Raw genomic sequence first — 17,252 nt, 5'->3', positions numbered from 1 at the left:
GAGCACTTCATTATTCTGAGTTAACTAAATGTCAGGAGCACAGGACTGCGTGGGCTCAGTCTCCTGACATCTTCAGCTTCTTTCTCCGCAGTGCCAAAAGGATCCGTCTGCACGGACCCCACCCAAACACGGTCTCATCCAATGAGCAGCCCTGAAGGCTAAGCCCCGCCCCCAAACCGTCGTTTGATCACCGTCCATTGGGGCAATGCCTAACAATCATCAGCACATTCCCCTGCTCGAGCCTGAAGCGAAAAGCACTTTGGGATATGTCGTTCGTCAATGAGACAATAGACATATACGGAACTGGTCATTGTCAACTCTGAAAAACTACAACTCCCAATGACAGGCCACGTGAGCTGTTGACGTACAGCTGCATTATGTGGCATGTAATGTAAATTATTCATGATTTTTCTTAAGCATAAATAATATATATATAATATGGGTTAGTTTCTATTTTTGACTCGGGCCCGAGTGCCTTAACAGTTTGTCAAGACCGTGACAGATTTTGTTTCGCGTGCCCGGTTGGGCACCTGGGCCAGCGCAGCATCACTAATTGACAAGGTGCCAACATACACGGGACAAGCTGATTGCTACTGAGCAGCGCTTTGTTTAAAAAAATATTTTGGCAAACAAAAAACGATCTACTAACCTGTTCTTCTGTCGTCGGAGTAAAATCTCAAAGTGAGAGTTTAAGGAGAGCCGCATAATTCCGTTGGCGCGACCGCTGCGCCTCTTCCCCTGGTTGATGCTGCACCATTTTCAGCCTCCTCTGCTCCTCCGCTCCTGCACTGATTCAGCATCGCACGGATACTCCCACTATGCACCGCGCACATGCGTGACAGAGGACGGCTGTTGCGTAGCAACCCGCAAGGCGTGAATCCCCCTCATCTGCAGACTTCAGCCATTGAGGAAATTCCTTCAGAAACGTCTTATTACTAAAAAATACTAATTGTAATGAAAACGAAGAAGAAATAATCTTTGTTAAGGAAATAAATGTTATGATTTTAAATGATGCTAGGAGATGTACTGTCTTTAACGTGCTCTTGAAAGGTGATCCTGAAAAATGCCCTTCAGAAGAATACAGAAAATGATCAGTAGGCAAGACAAATTAGTTTTCGAGTGAGACAAATGAGTTTTGTGATTCATTGACTCTTGAATATTAAGAGAAAAAACAAAACAAATCTAGCAGCCTGTAATAATTGTCTAAAATCATCAGGTCATGCTTCAATATTTAACTGATCTCAGCAAACAGAAAATCCACAACAAATGAGAATTCAAATTAATTCTTGAAACCTAACAATAAACATGGTAGCTTATGGGTTACACACTTCTGATGGTTACCCGGCTTTACTTTGATTCTATCTAGATTATGTTGCTCAATTTTTTAGCTGGTCCAAACTGATCTATCAAGCTGACCATTGCATTAAATGACATTTAAATGATACATCATTGTTTTAATGTGCTTGGGGTTGTGGTATTAAAAACACACAAGGCCTGACTGAATTAAAAGGTTAGTTCACCCAAAAAAGAAAATTGACCCCTATTTACTCACCCTCTCAAGCCATCCTAGGTGTATATGACTTTCTTCTTTCAGCCAAACACAATCGGAGTTGTATTAAAAAATATCCTGGCTCTTCCAAGCTTTATAATGGGAGTGAATGGTAGATTTTGAAGGCCAAAAAAGCGCATCTATCCATCCTAAAAGTAATCCATATGGGTCCAGGGGGTTAATAAAGGCCTTCCGAAGTGAAGCAATGGATTTTTGTAAGTAAAATATCCATATTTATAACTTATTTATAACTCTCACATAAGCTTTTGCTGCGGCTACGCCTACGTCATATAGGCTACGCAGGAACTCGACTTTCAAGTGAATGCATGGACGACCGTTCCCGGAGGCCAGTGATTACAGTTTATAAAGTCATAATTATATATTTCTTACAAAAACACATTGTTTCGCTTCACAAGGCCTTTATGAACACACTGGAGCCGTATGGATTACTTTTATGATGGATGGAAGCCAGTGGCGTAAGTTTGTTTTAAAAAGTGGGTGGGACAGACTGTGTGTGTAAAAATAACATTACGATGTCTAGAAAAAAATTTTTTTTTAGTAACGTTACATTGGGTTTAATTAGTCTTGTAATGAGATCTACTAATATTGTTAGTGTCGAGATTTTTCACGTATAAAAATGTGACATTTATTTCATCATTATTTTCCTTATAATGTTTCAAAAAGTGGTGGGGGACAATATAGATCCTGAGAAAAAGTGGTGGGGACATGTCCCATACGTAAATTACGCCTATGATGGAAGCACTTTTTTTGGGCTTAAAAAAATGGTGCCATTCACTCCCACTATAAAGCTTGGAAGAGCCAGAATATATATTTTAAATATACTCAGATTGTGTTTGGCTGAAAGATGAAAGTCATATACACCTAGGATGGCTTGAGGGTGAGTAAATTATATATTTTTTGGTGAACTAACCTTTTAAGCTTTTATCAGTCCTCCGTAACATCTACCAAAAACTGTCCCACTTTTGCATTTCACACTATTGATGCAGCCATGTCTCTTATCTCTTATCCTCAGGCAACAGACATTACAAAAATAATGATAAAAAGATGCCCTTCCTAACTGAACATATTCAACTTTTAGTTGTTAGATACATTTTATTTCAAAACCTGGAAGAGAATTAGGCCTAGCAATTTTATGCAATGGGTAGGCTAGCCCCTGAAATTTTCAGTGGGTTTTTTGTTTATAAGGTCTTCAGTTAACATCTATTCAAGACACTTTCACGTCTTGTTCTACAATATAAATGGCGCAGTCGTACCTGAAACGAGAATTTTGGAGCAGATCTGTTTTCTAAACAAGACCTACAACTGTTATCGTTGTGGTAGATGTAGTCTTTATTTAGTTGGCCTACAAATTTTCGTCACGGTCGCGCAGCCGGTTACGGATTCCATTCACACGCGTGTTTCCTCCAGCAGTAGCAGCAGCTGAGGTGAACATGGCCGATCTGTCGGAGAGGACGTTACAGGTCGCTATAGTCGTTTCATTTGCGGCGGGATTTGTCGCAGGCTGGCAGGCAAACAGAATGCGAAGAAAGTTCTTGGATTGGCGAAAAAAGCGGTTACAGGACAAACTCGCAGAAACACAGAAGAAGCTAGACCTGTCATGACAGATAAAATATCACGCAACCGACCTGGTGAGGTGAGACATGCGCCTTTCATAATTTTAGGATAATGGCTTTCGTTGGTAGCTATAATCGGTTTTCTTTTTCGTTTTCTAGTGACTTTGGTCATCAAGGCCCTGATTTCTCAAACAGAACGAGTCTGTAGCCTAACAGCACCGCTTTTGGAGCTCTCAGCAGGAACAAGCCTGGGATCAAAGACAGTCTAGTCTACATTCTGGAGGACAGCAATACAACCTTCAAGGACTTTAAACACTGAGAACCATTTTCCTTAATATTTGTTAAAGCCATAAATCATAGTGTTTCCATGTCTGTGCCTTCTCCTTTTCTGTGACCGTAAAATTAATTGAAATGTTTTATTAACTGTTGACTCAATAAAAAAAAGTAATATGCACATTATTGTTGTGACGTTTGCTCACTTTTGAGACATCAAGATCCAATAAAAGTAAGCTGAAAAGTTAACTATATTTCCTACATTCATTTATTGAACTGACAGAACAAGAAATGTGTTTCTGGGACATCTTTGCTTATTTATATTGTCTATATAGATTTCCATGTCTTCTCAGTAAGCTTGTAAGATTTTATGACATAACTTTTCAGACCTGGAATTAACAGGGTTCAAATTCCCTGATATTTTAAAGTTTTTTAGGACTAGGGAAACTGTTAATGTAGAAACTGCATAGAGTCCTTGATAGACATTTTCGGTAAGCCTGTGTTTTTTACCTAAACAGAAGCACTTTACAGAGAGCCAAAGCCATGGGTTGAGTTTGAACTTAAAGTCAAGCTCCGCCTCTCTAGATGTAATTTGGGTGTAATGGGTGGGTCTTGAAAGTCCAACCACACATCTGGACTAGGTCAAGCTCAACCTACGACGTCCATAGAGGTGGAGCTGGACGCCATTTTGGCTCTGCAGTGAGTGAGCAGTGCACCACTTGCTTTTCCAGGAAACCTGTTTTACCAGATTAGACAATCACAGCCCAAAGCAGGAATGAAGCAGGGGAGTCAGTCTCAGCCATAATGAAACCATACTGCAGGATGTTTAGGTCCTCCGAAATTTTCTGCATCGCAAAACAAGTTTATAATGAATACAAATGCAAAAGAGACTTTGAAAATGCTTTCTGAAATAAAACCGATATTTTGTGTACAAATGCTTTACCTCACTTCAAACACAGTCTCCACTGTTAAGCTTTTTAAAAAGCATACAAACCACAGCTGTAGCTCATAGATTAATCGAAGATTTGATATATAAAAATAAAAAATCAATGACAGCACTTCAAATTCTTACTCTTCAATTAAATGTAACTTTTAAGTAAATACTACATTTCGATTGATTTTTTAAATAAATCTCTAAACTCCGCTTCGCATCGTACCTAACAACGCCCTTCAGCCGTGACTTATTCACGATACAGCACAGCCTCTCGTACCTTATTGCTTACATATATTTAAAGGACTAAGTTATAAAAACGTTAAACGTGATTTAGACAAGTCATGTGCAATTTACCAGATAAAACAAGTTTCAAAAGAAAATTCACAGATGCAGACGTCTTCTCGCGCGCACATTGATGAGGTAATAACAACGTCACGTAAAGTATCTTAGCAACTTATCCGGAGCGTCTGTGATGGCGTCGCCGTTGCGTTTTGTTTCAGTAAATCTGAGCACGAGTGGGACGTTTGTTTAAATCTCGCATTTAAAAATACAGTTTGTGTCAAACCTGCTGTCGTATTGTGTTGAAGACGAATAGAAGATCAAGATGCCTCCGAAAAAGAGAGGACCACTTCAGACGGTCCAAAGAGATACGGATGTCATCAAGAGAAAGGTTGAACTGATTGAAGCGAATGTTTGTTCGTTTGCTGGTGCGCATTCGATTTTTACATTATATCTCTATTCTATTCTGTCCTGTTTACGTTAGGTGGATGCTTTGGTACAGCAGGCTGCTCAACCAGATGCGTCAGATTGGACTGAGACCTTTGAGAGGTACAGAAGACTTGTAACGTTAACTGTTGTGTTTTTGCACGCCTAACGTTACATGAACCAGGTTAAATAATGCGTACTTGAGTTCTATGTTTTGCATATAATCCAATGTGATTTATAATGTTGTTTGCATTCCAGGTGCAAAGAGTTAAAGCACGCAGTGGAGGAAATGACGAAGACTCTGAAGAAATTATCTAAAGTAAATCTTTATGTCTGTGTACATGTATTGTCAATACATCTTACATGAATTGTATACGTTAAGTATACATATATATACTTTTTCATGTGTGTAGGCAGATGAGCCAGCTCCAGTGGGGAACTATGACCAGTGTAAGAGGGACGAGGAGAAGCGTTTGTTGAACTTGCATGAGCGTCTACAGTCTCTAGCTCTTCAGCTGCAACCTCAGGATGAGTAAGTAACCCCATAAATTAATTCTAACAGAGTTTACAGCCTTTTTTTGCATTCTATTATGCAAACCATTTTTAGATATACCTTTATGCTTTGGAAAAGAAAATGATATTTAAGGAGTTTTTTCAAACAGTACTGGTGTCTTTGTTTCCTGGCCATAGGATAGCCGGACCTAGTTCTTCCCAGACTGAACAGAAGAGCGATGAGGAAAATAGTGATGAAAAAGATGAGAGCTCTGAAGATGAAGATATAGAAGAGGAAGAAGCGCATGATGATTATGAAGATGATGATGATGCTGACAGTGATGATGAGGATACAGATATCGGTCAAACTGCCACAGGACAGGAGACTGTTTCTTATGTTGCTCTTAGTGCATTTACAGGAGAGGAGGAAGGGGACCTCAGCATCCAGGTAATCATCTATGCATCTTATTTTAGTTATTAAATGCTTAAATTTAAATAGTTATTTTCTTGTATTGCGAAATTTCTTTTTTGTGTGTGTTGTGTCAGAAAGGAGAGGTTTTGAAAGTTCTCTCTAAGAATAAGGATGGATGGTGGCTGGCTCAGAACTCAGATGGCCAGAAGGGCCTGGTGCCTAAAACCTTCCTCAAGGTCTGTATAATATCACAGATACTCAGTGAGTATGTTTGATAACGTGTAAGGTCATATAAACAGTGGCCATAAACATATAGGCCGTGAACTGTGTGTTTTAGTGATGGGAAATGCCATAAATGGTTTAACCCTGTAAAGCCTGTCAGAAAAAATCAAATATTTTGAAAAGGATCAGTTTATTGAACTTGCAGACAAAAGTTTACATATTTGATACATTAGACATTTATTACTTATATACTATGATTCAGGAGAATGTGGAGCTCATACTCAAGAAAAAAAAAAAAAAATTATTCAGAAGCAAAAATGTGCAATTTGGTGCAGTTGCTGACATTTGTATGGCCAAAAGGTAAGATTAAATTCTGATGGATTGTAATGTAAATCAATTAGATTTTTATAAGTACTTCCATAAAATGCATATAAATATCAGTTGTAACTATATATCTCCCAATAATATGTCTTAGTAAGATTGTATTTAAATGAAATCATCCATGCATTTAAATTATCATTTTATGATCAATGCAATGTGATGCGATAATGATTGAGAGCATTCTTCAAAAGCCTGATGAGGTATCATATTTGATCAGTTTTGCTTTTCAGATCAGCGTTTTGTCAGTTTATTTATTGTAAATGTGGACATCAAGATCAAGAAAAACTGCATTTCAGATCTCATGTAAACACTGATTTCTTGCAGTCAGTGTATGGTTTTTATTCTGTTTTATTATCGATTTGATTGAGATGTTCACATTATGCATTTAAAGTTTTTATATAATATTTATATTATACTTTTACATTTTGAATCATATTCCAGAACTGTTAGGGATTGGTGCAGGTTGTGCACTTTTATAAAAATGAAAAATAAACTTTTTTATATATATATATTTTGCAATCACATAGGAAACCAGACCAGTGTTTAGATAATGTAGCTAGTTCATGGATGAATTACATCTGCAGATGTATTTTAACTTTCAGTCTTCTCAGAAGGATAGTGAGAGAGAGAATGAAGATGAGGAGGAGAGTGAGGAGGAACAGGAGGAGTCTGACATAAAGTCCAGGTAATATCCCCTCTCTCTCCACTAGAGAGCAGCATTGTTTTCACAATTTTGTTATGTTTTTTGCATGTATTTTTCTTTATTAAAGTGCAGTGGTTATAGTTCATAATTTATTCCAATTTAAATGAATTAAACTCAAGTTTAAGTTAAAATAAAGTCTTTATTAAAGAAAATGATTAAATACTGTCTCTTTTCCAACTAGCAAAACATCCAATTGGAACACAGTCCGGAAGGCTGTTACTGAGGTATATTCTATTTGGATAATTATATCCTTAAATTCACAATGAAAACAAAATGTACTAATCTTATATTTTTATGGAATATTTCAGTATTATTTATAAATAATTTATCTATGCACATAATTTTTTTCATTATTGTGCCTTGAACTGCCTTCGTAATCTTTCCCTCTTACAATGACATATCTTCTCTTTTTCTTTTTTTCTTTTATTTGTAGGACAGGACATAAGACAAAATATAGGAGGACAGCACCGTAAATACAAAATAAACCTGAAAACAAACAAATTAATAAACAAACAAAAGAAAGTAGATTTTAGATGTGTGAAGTGTAGGTGCTAGGTTGTGTTGTGCATGTTTACCTCGATCTTGTATGTGCTGAAGTATATATGTAAAGCAGAGTGTTTGAAGAAGGAGAGAGAAAAAGAAGAGGGGGGAGAGAGAGAGAGGAAAGAATGAAAATCTATAAATATACTGTATTTATACATAACTACATACAGATTTAAAAACATACATTCATTTCCCTCGTTCCCCATCTCTTCCCTTCTTTGTTGACGTGGGTGGGACGACCTGTCATTCACATGAGATCCAACGATCCAATCAATTTCCAATGGACAAAAAAAAAAAAAAAATCAAGTCCTGCCCTACTTTTTTTTCCTTGTTCAAGAAGCCGTTTCACTCAGATATATACGTCACAATGGGGTAGAAAAATCGCAACCTCCGTTTTTATACCACCTTTAATAATCTAAATACGAATGCACACATGTTTTATATATATTAACTGACACAAACTGAAGTGTGCTTGTATGTTGTGTCTGCAGATAGATGCTACTGACGTGCTGTCAGCGATGGGTGCCATCCCTCCAGGCTTCAGACCTTCCAATCTCTCCAGACACCTAGAAGAAGGTCACTATCTGTCTCTATATTTTGCAAAACCTATAGATAGAAGGGCATTTACAGTTTTTAGTTAGGCAGAAGGCAGTTTGTGTGATTTATACCACATTATAACATCTGGTAAGAATTCAGATTTTATAATAGTGTATTATACTTGTATTGTACATGTAGGCTACTGTTTGTATGTGTGTTTGTGTTGAGCAGGGACATCTTACAGAGCAAGTCACTTCATTCAGCCCAAGCTTAGCCAATCACAACTCTCCTTTCAAGATCTCCATATGGACCCAGACACAGGCAAGGTACCTAACTGCAAAGTAAATACTAGCTACATTTACAAAAATGTTATGTATAACAAAATATGTACATTCATTTAAGGCAAGACACTACAGGCACATAAACATAATTTTTTCATGCACTGGCCGATTTTGTGATTTTTTTTTTGGGGGGGGCTATTTGGCCATTTATAAAGTGTTGTAGTAGTGGAAGGAAAACATCCATAATACACTTTTATGTGTTTATTTTATTTCGCTTTGAGTCAGAAATCTCCACTTCATTAGCACAAACTTTACAGTTTTATTCCTTTCTATGTTCTGGCGATTTTTTTCATTTCATTCCTAAAACCATGGTGATTTTTATTTTATTTTTCTGGCTGTTGACAGTATTTTCTGATTTATGGAGTGATAAAATGAGATATCCAAATAACTCTGATATGACAATAAAATGAAACAGGAATTTTGAACCTTGCTTATCCAATGTTCTGATTTCTGTTCTGGAAATGTATGCAAAATATTCCATATTTAATTAGATACGGCCTCATTTGCATATTTAAACAATATTTCAGCACAACAATGTTTGCAATTCTTAATGTAATCAACCAACTGGGGAAGTATGGTGAAATGTGTTAGTTAAATTATTTATCCTGTTCGCCTGGGGTGTCTTGCCTTAAAAATATTTCTTTAATTATATGAAGGAAAAAAAATACATTATAATGTTTTTTTAAATATGCATATATAAATATATAGTGATGGGCATTCAAATGAATGGTTGAGGAGATTCCTCCCGACCATATATAAAGCTCTTTTAGTGTTGAGAAAAGTGCTTTATTAATTCAATGCATTATTATTATTAATATTATTATACATTTATAAGGTGAGTGTGTGTTTGTCCAGGTTCACGGGCGCCCATCTAGAGTGAGTTTAACCCTGACCCTGTGGAGCTGTAGAATGATCCCAGCCCCTGGGGTCGGGTTACAGGTGCTTAGCAGGCACGTTCGACTCTGTGCATTTAATGGAACCCAGGTAACACACACACATACATACTGGTTGATCTACAATGATTAAATGATTTTGACCTTAAAAGAGAGATATTTACATACTAATGTTTTGAGGAAAAGCTTGAGTAATGATTCTGACATCATGTGTTACTCATGTGGAACAGTAATCAGGGTGGACCATTTGTAACAGAAAACAAATAATAAAGAACCATTGTATTAATGGCTTGGGTGCCTGAATTAAAACAGGTGCAATCCAAAAGCATGAGTGTAAAATACTAGACCGCATATTTGAGTCTTGAGTGTTAACAATTTAATCATTTTATTCCTGGTATCTCCACAATATTTGTCTTTCACAACTCTATGAATTCTCTGTGAATGTGAATTCTATCTGATTACTTATCGTCAAGAATTTAAAGTATCCATACACAGTTCGTTCAACTTTAAAATTTCCAATTAAAATCATCTGAAGTCAAAATCAATTGGTATTCCTCAGGGTTCTGTCTTGGGCCCTTTTCTTTTCATTGTTTACTTCCTCGTTTACTTATATTTTGGAAATATGGTACCAATTTGATTGCTAAACTGATGAAACCCAGCTCTATCTTTTTTTCTAAGCCTTCAAGTTCCTTTCCTCCACCTTCTCTGTCCAGCTGTTTGGCTGAAATTAAAGACTGGCTTTCAGCTAATTTTCTAAAACTTTATAGTGATAAAACTGAAGTCCTCCTTGTAGGCACAAAATCTATTCTGACAAAATCTGATTACTTTTCTGTGGCTATTGAAAACTCAAAAAACAATTCTTCCCCCGCAGGGTATAATAGTCTGGGTGCCATCCTCGATAGCACTCTATCCTTTGAAGCTCATGTTAATTACATCACACATACTGCATACTTTCATCTATGTAATATTAATAGTCTTCGTCCCTCTCTCACAATGAATAGCATTGCAATCCTTATTCATGCACTGGTTACTAAATGTAATGATTACTGTAAAGCTCTCCTCACTGGTCTCCCTTCCAAATTCCTTTATAAACTTCAACTGGTTCAGAACTGGTTCTTTCTAGAACTCCTTCTATGGAACTATTTCTATAGTTCTACAGCAATTGCACTGGCTTCCAGTGAAGTATCGTATCGATTTTAAAATTATGCTTCTTGCATGCAAGGCTCTTAATCTTGCTCCTCCGTACCTTACTGGTCTTCACATCTACACCCCTTTCGCGCTCTCTAAGATCTTCACTTTCAATTTCTTTTGACTTACCACGTATACGCCTGACCACAATGAGAGCTAGAACTTTAAGTTATGCTGCCCCTTGTTTATGGAACTCTCTCTCCCTTGATATTTGCAATAGTGATAGTCTCCATACTTTTAAATCTCACCTCAAGACTTTTTATTCAGACCTTTTTATGACGTTCTTTATGTAACCTGTGGTGTTGTATTGTTTATTGTTATTTACTTTTGTATTATTTTTGCTTGTAATGTTACCTTGGGTGTCATGAAAGGTACCTTAAAATATCCCATTTGTCTTCCCCATGTTTATTGTAAACAGGTGTTGTGTGACATGCTGTGTACATGGTGCCTTTGTTTGTTTCTCTCTCTCTCTCTCTCTCTCTCTCTCTCTCTCTCTCTCTCTCTCTCTCTCTCGTCAGGTTTTGAGTAACATTCACACAGTCAGAGCCACTTACAACTTCAAGAGCCAAAAGACATGGAGTTTTTCTCCACGGGTAAGACTAAAGTACACTTAAACACATGCAAACACATGTCCAAACTTCACATGGCCACATCAAAAATCTGGGATTTGAAATCTTATTTCAACTTGAAAATAAACAAGGTTTTAATATTGACATTTCGGAAAAAAAGAAATGTTATCATTTAAAATCAGCAGGACATATTTAAGGTTTTGCACTATATCTAGGTCAGTAAGCATGAAGTAAATATTTGATATTGATAATGTGACTCTTTGTACTGACAGTCAGATAGTCTTGCTTCCAGTGAAGCATAGATGCTGGAGAACATGATCATCAGGTTTTACACACTTGTGAAGCTCATGCAAGCTTGAAGGCAGCAGGCACAAGAGGGGCAAACCAAATACTAAAACATTCTGAAATTCATGTTCATTTATCAATTCAACTTTACAATCAAATTGTTATAATGGATATATAATCTGAAATACAGTTCTGGAATCTAACAGTTTGTCTTTTTTTTTTTTTATCTGTATTTTTCCTGTATGTGTGTATTTAGATGACTGGAATGCTTCCCTGTCTACTGGATGGTGACTGTTTCCTGCGTTGTGACTCTGAATCTCCTGATCTTGGAATTCTGTTTGAATTGGGTGTGACCTACATAAGAAATGTAAGTAATAGTTCCTTGCAAAAAAAATGGCAGTACCACCCAACTCTGATCACTGAGGACATGGCCTTGATCTAACCTCAGAAAGACAAAAGAACAGTTTTCTCCTACCCTCTCATATATTTACATAAACGCACACAATGATCTCTATTAAATAGGCCTTAACCTTTTACAAAGTGTTGATTTAGATTTTCAGGGTCTACTGGAATAGGTTTTCATACTTTTTACATTTTGCACATATTTTACATTCGTTGCAGCACTTTTTCCTCTTCCCAGTTTGTCTGGGAATAACGCTTTTAGTTTCTGTCTCTATGAAGCCCTTCCTTCCAAAAACACAATGTGCTCTGATTGGTCAGCTGGACCTGTATGTTGTGATTGGTCAACCGCTTCAAGTGTGTTTACCATAGCTGCCCTGTTCCAAATGGCACCCTAAGCACTCGCGGTCTTCCTACGAGTCCACACTTTCGTGACGTAATGCCGCTTTGACTGTCGGGAAGAAGTCTGCTGCGGAGCTCGCTTCAGTGTGGGCTCGGTAGAAGTGCGCATCGAGGGTGCATATCAACCGCAAAGGGGGCTTCTGGGACCTAAAATGACAAATGGGACATCCTACGGTCTCACGGACTTAACGGACACACGCACGCGGCAGCCATTGTAAGTCCACATGACCGAAAGTGCATATGAAGTGTGCCATTTGGGACAGGGCCAACAGTGAGTTTCAACACACTTCTAGTGCATCTCAGCCAGGCCTCGTCCCTTTTTTTTTTTGTGTATGCCGTTGGAAGGAATTATTTAAAGGTACAATATGTACAAATTTTGTATCAAAATATCCCAAAACCACTTGCACAGTGCTATATATTTCTTTCAATTATGTACTTACATTATTCTAAATGTTTCCAAGAATTTGTAAATTCAGAGAAATTCACAATTTTAAATAGTGCCCGTCACTTGTCGCCTGTCAATGACGTAATATCCGTGTTATCCCTGGTTTCCGCTTTGTTATAAAGCTCAACATGATGAAATGTTAGAATATGATCAGTATGTTATTCTAATGTTGATCTAGTTTACTGCTAGTCTCATATGGCCAACAAACTAACACATAGAATAACATTATTACTTTCAACACACTCAAATGCTGTTTAGTATGATAGTGTAACGTTAGACCAAGTGAAACAGCGCTGCGTTACCTCACAAGTTAAATTCGTCAAATAAACTGACCTGTGTGAGTAGTAATTCAGCACTTGCGGGTAGTTTGGTAGAATTAAATGTCCTCATTCCTTTATATACACGGGACTCGCGTGTGGTGCTGATATCTGTCTCTCATTAGCAATCGCAACCTGCTTCATACCATAGTCATGTTAAAAAATCCATAAACATTATTAGATCAGCATGACTCCAAGTTCCATGATTCCGCTTATCACTGCGTCATCAATCTACACCTTTGTTATTGTAAGAGGTTAGCGACCCCTAGCTGCGATTTTAATTAAAACGTTTTTTTATTGTAGCTTTAAATGAGGGATGTTGTGATGTGTGTGTTACCGGAAGAAAACTCAAGACTACAATTGAGGTTGATCAAGGAGTTCAGAAACAGTGCTTACTGATATAGACAATATCTCCCTTTGGAGCTTTGGTTGTGGAGCACTTTGTGCTTTGTAACTTTGCAGACCTTTTACATGCCCAAACAGCAACATTATACATTAAAAAAAGTTGAAAAAGTAAAAAGCATAATAGGTCCTTTTTAAAGGGATAGTTCACCCAAAAATGAGAAATTCTGCCATTTACTCACCATCATGTTGTTCCAAACCTGAATTACTTTCTTTCTTTTGCGGAACACAAAAGAAGATATTTTGAAGAACATTGGGAACCAAACAACATCGGAGCCCATTGACTTTCATTGTATGGACAAAAACTCTGAGACGTTTATGAAAAATATATTTTTTATGTGTGTGTGTGTGTTCCACAGAAGAAAGTAAGTCATACAGGTTTGGAGCGACAAGAGAGTTCTGTTTTTCTCAATGGTTCTACAGGTGTAAAAGTGTATGTGCTCTGTTTCAGTCCACAGGGGAGAGAGGAGACCTCAGCTGTGGCTGGGCGTTCCTTAAACTGTTTGATGAAAGTGGAGCACCCATTACTTTACGGTACGCACACATTCCCTTATTACAATTTGACTGATGCACATTAGTTCTATTGTTTCCTTACATACTTGCTTACAAACTTCAGTATATGCATGTGTGCAGGACACAAGAGCTTACTATTCATGGTGGCACACCATTTGAGAGAGACACCGATATGGATACCACATCTACCAAAAGAGGTAACGTTCTCTCACAAAAATAGAGACTCTCTCACATACAAGCCATTCTCTTCTGTTCTCTCCTCAGGTTATCCCACTGGTGTGTTTCAGCAGATGTTGCTGTCTAGGAAGGTGCCAAAGCTTGTTGTTAAGCTCAAATCAGTAAACGCACGCAACAGAGTGCTTCTGAAGTAAGAATGCCTTCACACCAGAGTATACATTAATGTTCAGAAGAGTTTTTGGTGACACTTTAGTTTAGGGTCAATTTGTCACCTATAAGTAGTTGCTTACTAGCAATTGTATCATTAGAACATAGGCTGTTTATTAGTACATATAAAGCACATATTAATGCCTTATTCTGCATGACCATGTTAATCCAACCCAATACCTAAACTTAGAAGCTACATTACTAACTATTAATAAGCGGTAATTAGGAGTTTGAGGCAAAGGTCATAGTTAATAGTTAACAGTGCGAATTTGACCCTAATCTAAAGTGTGACCAATTTTTTTTCCAATGTTTTTGAAATAAGTCTCTTATGCTCACCAAGGCTGCATTTATTTTATTGAAAATACAGTAAAACGATGTTGTGAATTTTATTTAATAACTTTCTATTTTAATACATTTTAAAAATGTAATTTATTCCTGTGATGACAAAGCCGAATTATTACTCTTGCATCAGCATCATTTACTCCAGTCTTCAGTGTCATGTGATTCTTCGGAAATCTTTCTAATATGCTGATTTGCTGCTCAAGAACCATTTATTATTGTCATCAATGTTGAAAGCAGTTGTGCTTCTTAATATTTTTGTGGAAACCATAATCAGAAAAGAACAGTGTTTATTTGAAACAGAAATCTTTGGTACCATTATAAATGTCTGTACTATCACTTTTAAACAATTTAATGCATAATTACTTTAAATTATTTTTCTTTTAATCGTGCTGATCCAAAACGTTTGAACAGTAGTATGTATACTTTAATTTTTATTGCCAGTTGTAGGATTCCACATTGTTTTTTGATAAATATTCATGAAAAAGCAATTATGTTCTGATAGCTAAATATTTGTTTCCCTAAATTTTTTTTTTTTTTTTTCATAAGTCTGCTGCCAGACACTATTGTAGGAAGTCTGTCCACAGTGCACCTCCTGGCAACATACAGGCAAATACTCGCTGATGCTCTTTTACTTGACAGAGTCACCATGTGTAATGCAGGTAACACACACATAAACATATTTTGTTTTTGTGCTTGACGTGTATCTAATGTGTATCTAAGGTTCCTGTCACATCACAACACTATATGCGTTTTCTTTGGTAAGAAAGGGTCTGGCATGAAAGCAAATGTAAATGTAAAACACACATGGAAATGAAAATGTGAATGTAAATAACTTTAGATTGGTTCTGTGTTCTCCATCCCAGATCTGATCTGCAGCTCAGTTCTATCCTCCTTCCCTGATGTTCTAGATCAGCCAGATCTGATGGATGCGTTTAGGGTGAGACTGGTTACATAAACACGTTTACTTAGCATTTACTAAACTTTTAATTTCAGCATAAACCTTTTATTTTCGTTTCTATGTACGTATAGTTACTACAATCTAACCTGAACCCCACCCTTAAAGAACTTTTTTTTTTTGCATGTTTAGAATTGATTAAAAGATTATACTATTATTAAATTAATTAATTATTAAATATGTATTATCATTAAATATAATAATTATTTTAATTATTAAGAATTAAATATAAATTATTTTAAAAACAATAATAGTAAGTAATTAACATACTAATAGTATGTTAAGTTATTAATAATAATTGAAAATAAAATGAAATATAAAATGTAACTATAAAATGCATTTTGATTTAAATTATTTTATTTAGATTTTTTAGATTTTCCAGTTGAGAATCAAAGGGAATTTTTTTTCAGATTAAATTAACTTGGGGACAAAACTATATCATCATGTACATGGGAGTATAATATGGGGGTAGGTGTTTTAAAAAGTATTAAACTTGAACCTGATTTTACAGAAATCATGGACCGAATCAGAGAGAAACCTGAGAAGATCTGATAAGGTAAAGGTGTATGTGATTTTTTTTTTGTGTGAGAATGTCACACAATTGCCACAGTGCTAGGATTATAAAAAGTTTATTCATGCTGTTTGCATACAATGTGTTTCTGTTTCTGTGTATTGCAGAGGGATATCAATGTGTTAAAGCAGATGTTTGTGAGCGTTTATATGGGCAGTGTGTTTCCATTGTTGTACTCTGCGGAGATGCCCACTCCCTGCTGGGCGGATGAGGAAGTGGAGTCTCAACGTGCTCGTATCATCTACAGCCCTTCCCAAAAAATCTCAGTAGAAACTATGCTGTCCTCCCAATGTTCACATCAAGCCTTTGACATTACACAGGTCACCTATGACCTCATCAGCAGAGCCCAGCATTGACTCCAGAGACAGACCTATCACATGGTCCTCCAAAAGATAGGTGTCCAATACCAAAAGAAAAATGTCTTTTCAAAATGTATTTAAGTATTAAAAATATAAATAAAACTATTTAACTTTCACTCTCTGGCCAGAAAGCTTATTCATAGTTCTGTTGAGGGGAAATCATGCCAAACATTGTGTGTGTGTGTGTGTGGAAATCATGCCAAACATTGTGTGTGTGTGTGTGTGTGTGTGTGTGTGTGTGTGTGTGTGTGTGTGTGTGTGTGTGTGTGTGTGTGTGTGTGTGTGTGTGTGTGTGTGTGTGTGTGTGTGTGTGTGTGTGTGTGTGTGTGTGTGTGTGTGTGTGTCTTTCTTTGTGTCTGTGTGTGTGTGTTCTGTACCTTAAATAATGGCCTAATTTTAAGTACCACACCTCCTGAATACAACTCCTCCCTCTTTCTTTTTTCTTGTTGTTTCTCACACATAAGCATAACTACATGGTTTAAGTACACACCCCTCCATCTTCAATAGAAGACTCTTATTTAAACATGCCACTCCTTTAAAACATCTTGCGCACTTAGAAAAC

At 36.7% G+C, this 17,252-nt stretch overlaps 3 protein-coding genes across 8 annotated transcripts in view; 2 read left to right on the top strand and 1 right to left on the bottom strand.

Moving 5' to 3' along the window:
- Nucleotides 1-2,803, bottom strand: part of ttbk1b (tau tubulin kinase 1b) — a 28,909-nt gene extending 26,106 nt beyond the window's left edge. For both annotated transcript variants that reach the window (XM_082143022.1, XM_082143021.1), the window contains exon 1: nt 650-2,803. The gene's annotated coding sequence lies outside the window, so the exon portion shown is untranslated. The remainder of the gene's footprint in view (nt 1-649) is intronic.
- Nucleotides 2,804-2,946: 143 nt separating this feature from the next.
- lnc.lemp (lncRNA encoded micropeptide) lies at nt 2,947-3,645 on the top strand. 2 transcript variants are annotated; one of them, XM_082143053.1, is made up of 2 exons: nt 2,947-3,198; nt 3,283-3,645. In XM_082143053.1, the coding sequence occupies exon 1, from the start codon at nt 3,001-3,003 to the stop codon at nt 3,169-3,171; it is 171 nt and encodes a 56-aa protein (XP_081999179.1). In that variant the 5' UTR covers nt 2,947-3,000; the 3' UTR covers nt 3,172-3,198; nt 3,283-3,645. The 2 variants fall into 2 exon arrangements, with proteins under 2 accessions (XP_081999179.1, XP_081999178.1); XM_082143052.1 differs by having other exon boundaries at nt 2,950-3,203.
- A 1,144-nt stretch (nt 3,646-4,789) lies between these two features.
- On the top strand, nt 4,790-16,806 carry nphp1 (nephronophthisis 1). Of its 4 annotated transcripts, none has more exons than XM_082143036.1 (20): nt 4,790-5,000; nt 5,094-5,158; nt 5,294-5,354; nt 5,449-5,567; nt 5,726-5,975; nt 6,074-6,175; nt 7,154-7,227; nt 7,427-7,469; nt 8,280-8,364; nt 8,557-8,651; nt 9,522-9,650; nt 11,266-11,340; nt 11,858-11,968; nt 14,018-14,100; nt 14,200-14,276; nt 14,344-14,446; nt 15,352-15,464; nt 15,669-15,742; nt 16,272-16,322; nt 16,439-16,806. In XM_082143036.1, the coding sequence occupies exons 1-20, from the start codon at nt 4,935-4,937 to the stop codon at nt 16,685-16,687; spliced, it is 2,025 nt and encodes a 674-aa protein (XP_081999162.1). In that variant the 5' UTR covers nt 4,790-4,934; the 3' UTR covers nt 16,688-16,806. The 4 variants fall into 4 exon arrangements, with proteins under 4 accessions (XP_081999162.1, XP_081999159.1, XP_081999161.1 ...); XM_082143033.1 differs by having other exon boundaries at nt 7,127-7,227; XM_082143035.1 differs by having other exon boundaries at nt 4,791-5,000; nt 7,145-7,227.
- Nucleotides 16,807-17,252: the final 446 nt, after the last annotated feature.

Source organism: Leuciscus leuciscus (assembly GCF_965113295.1).
Source record: "Leuciscus leuciscus genome assembly, chromosome: 17".
NCBI lineage: Eukaryota > Metazoa > Chordata > Actinopteri > Cypriniformes > Leuciscidae > Leuciscus > Leuciscus leuciscus.
Note: the sequence above shows the minus strand (reverse complement) of the source record. Positions and strands in the feature narration are given on the sequence as shown.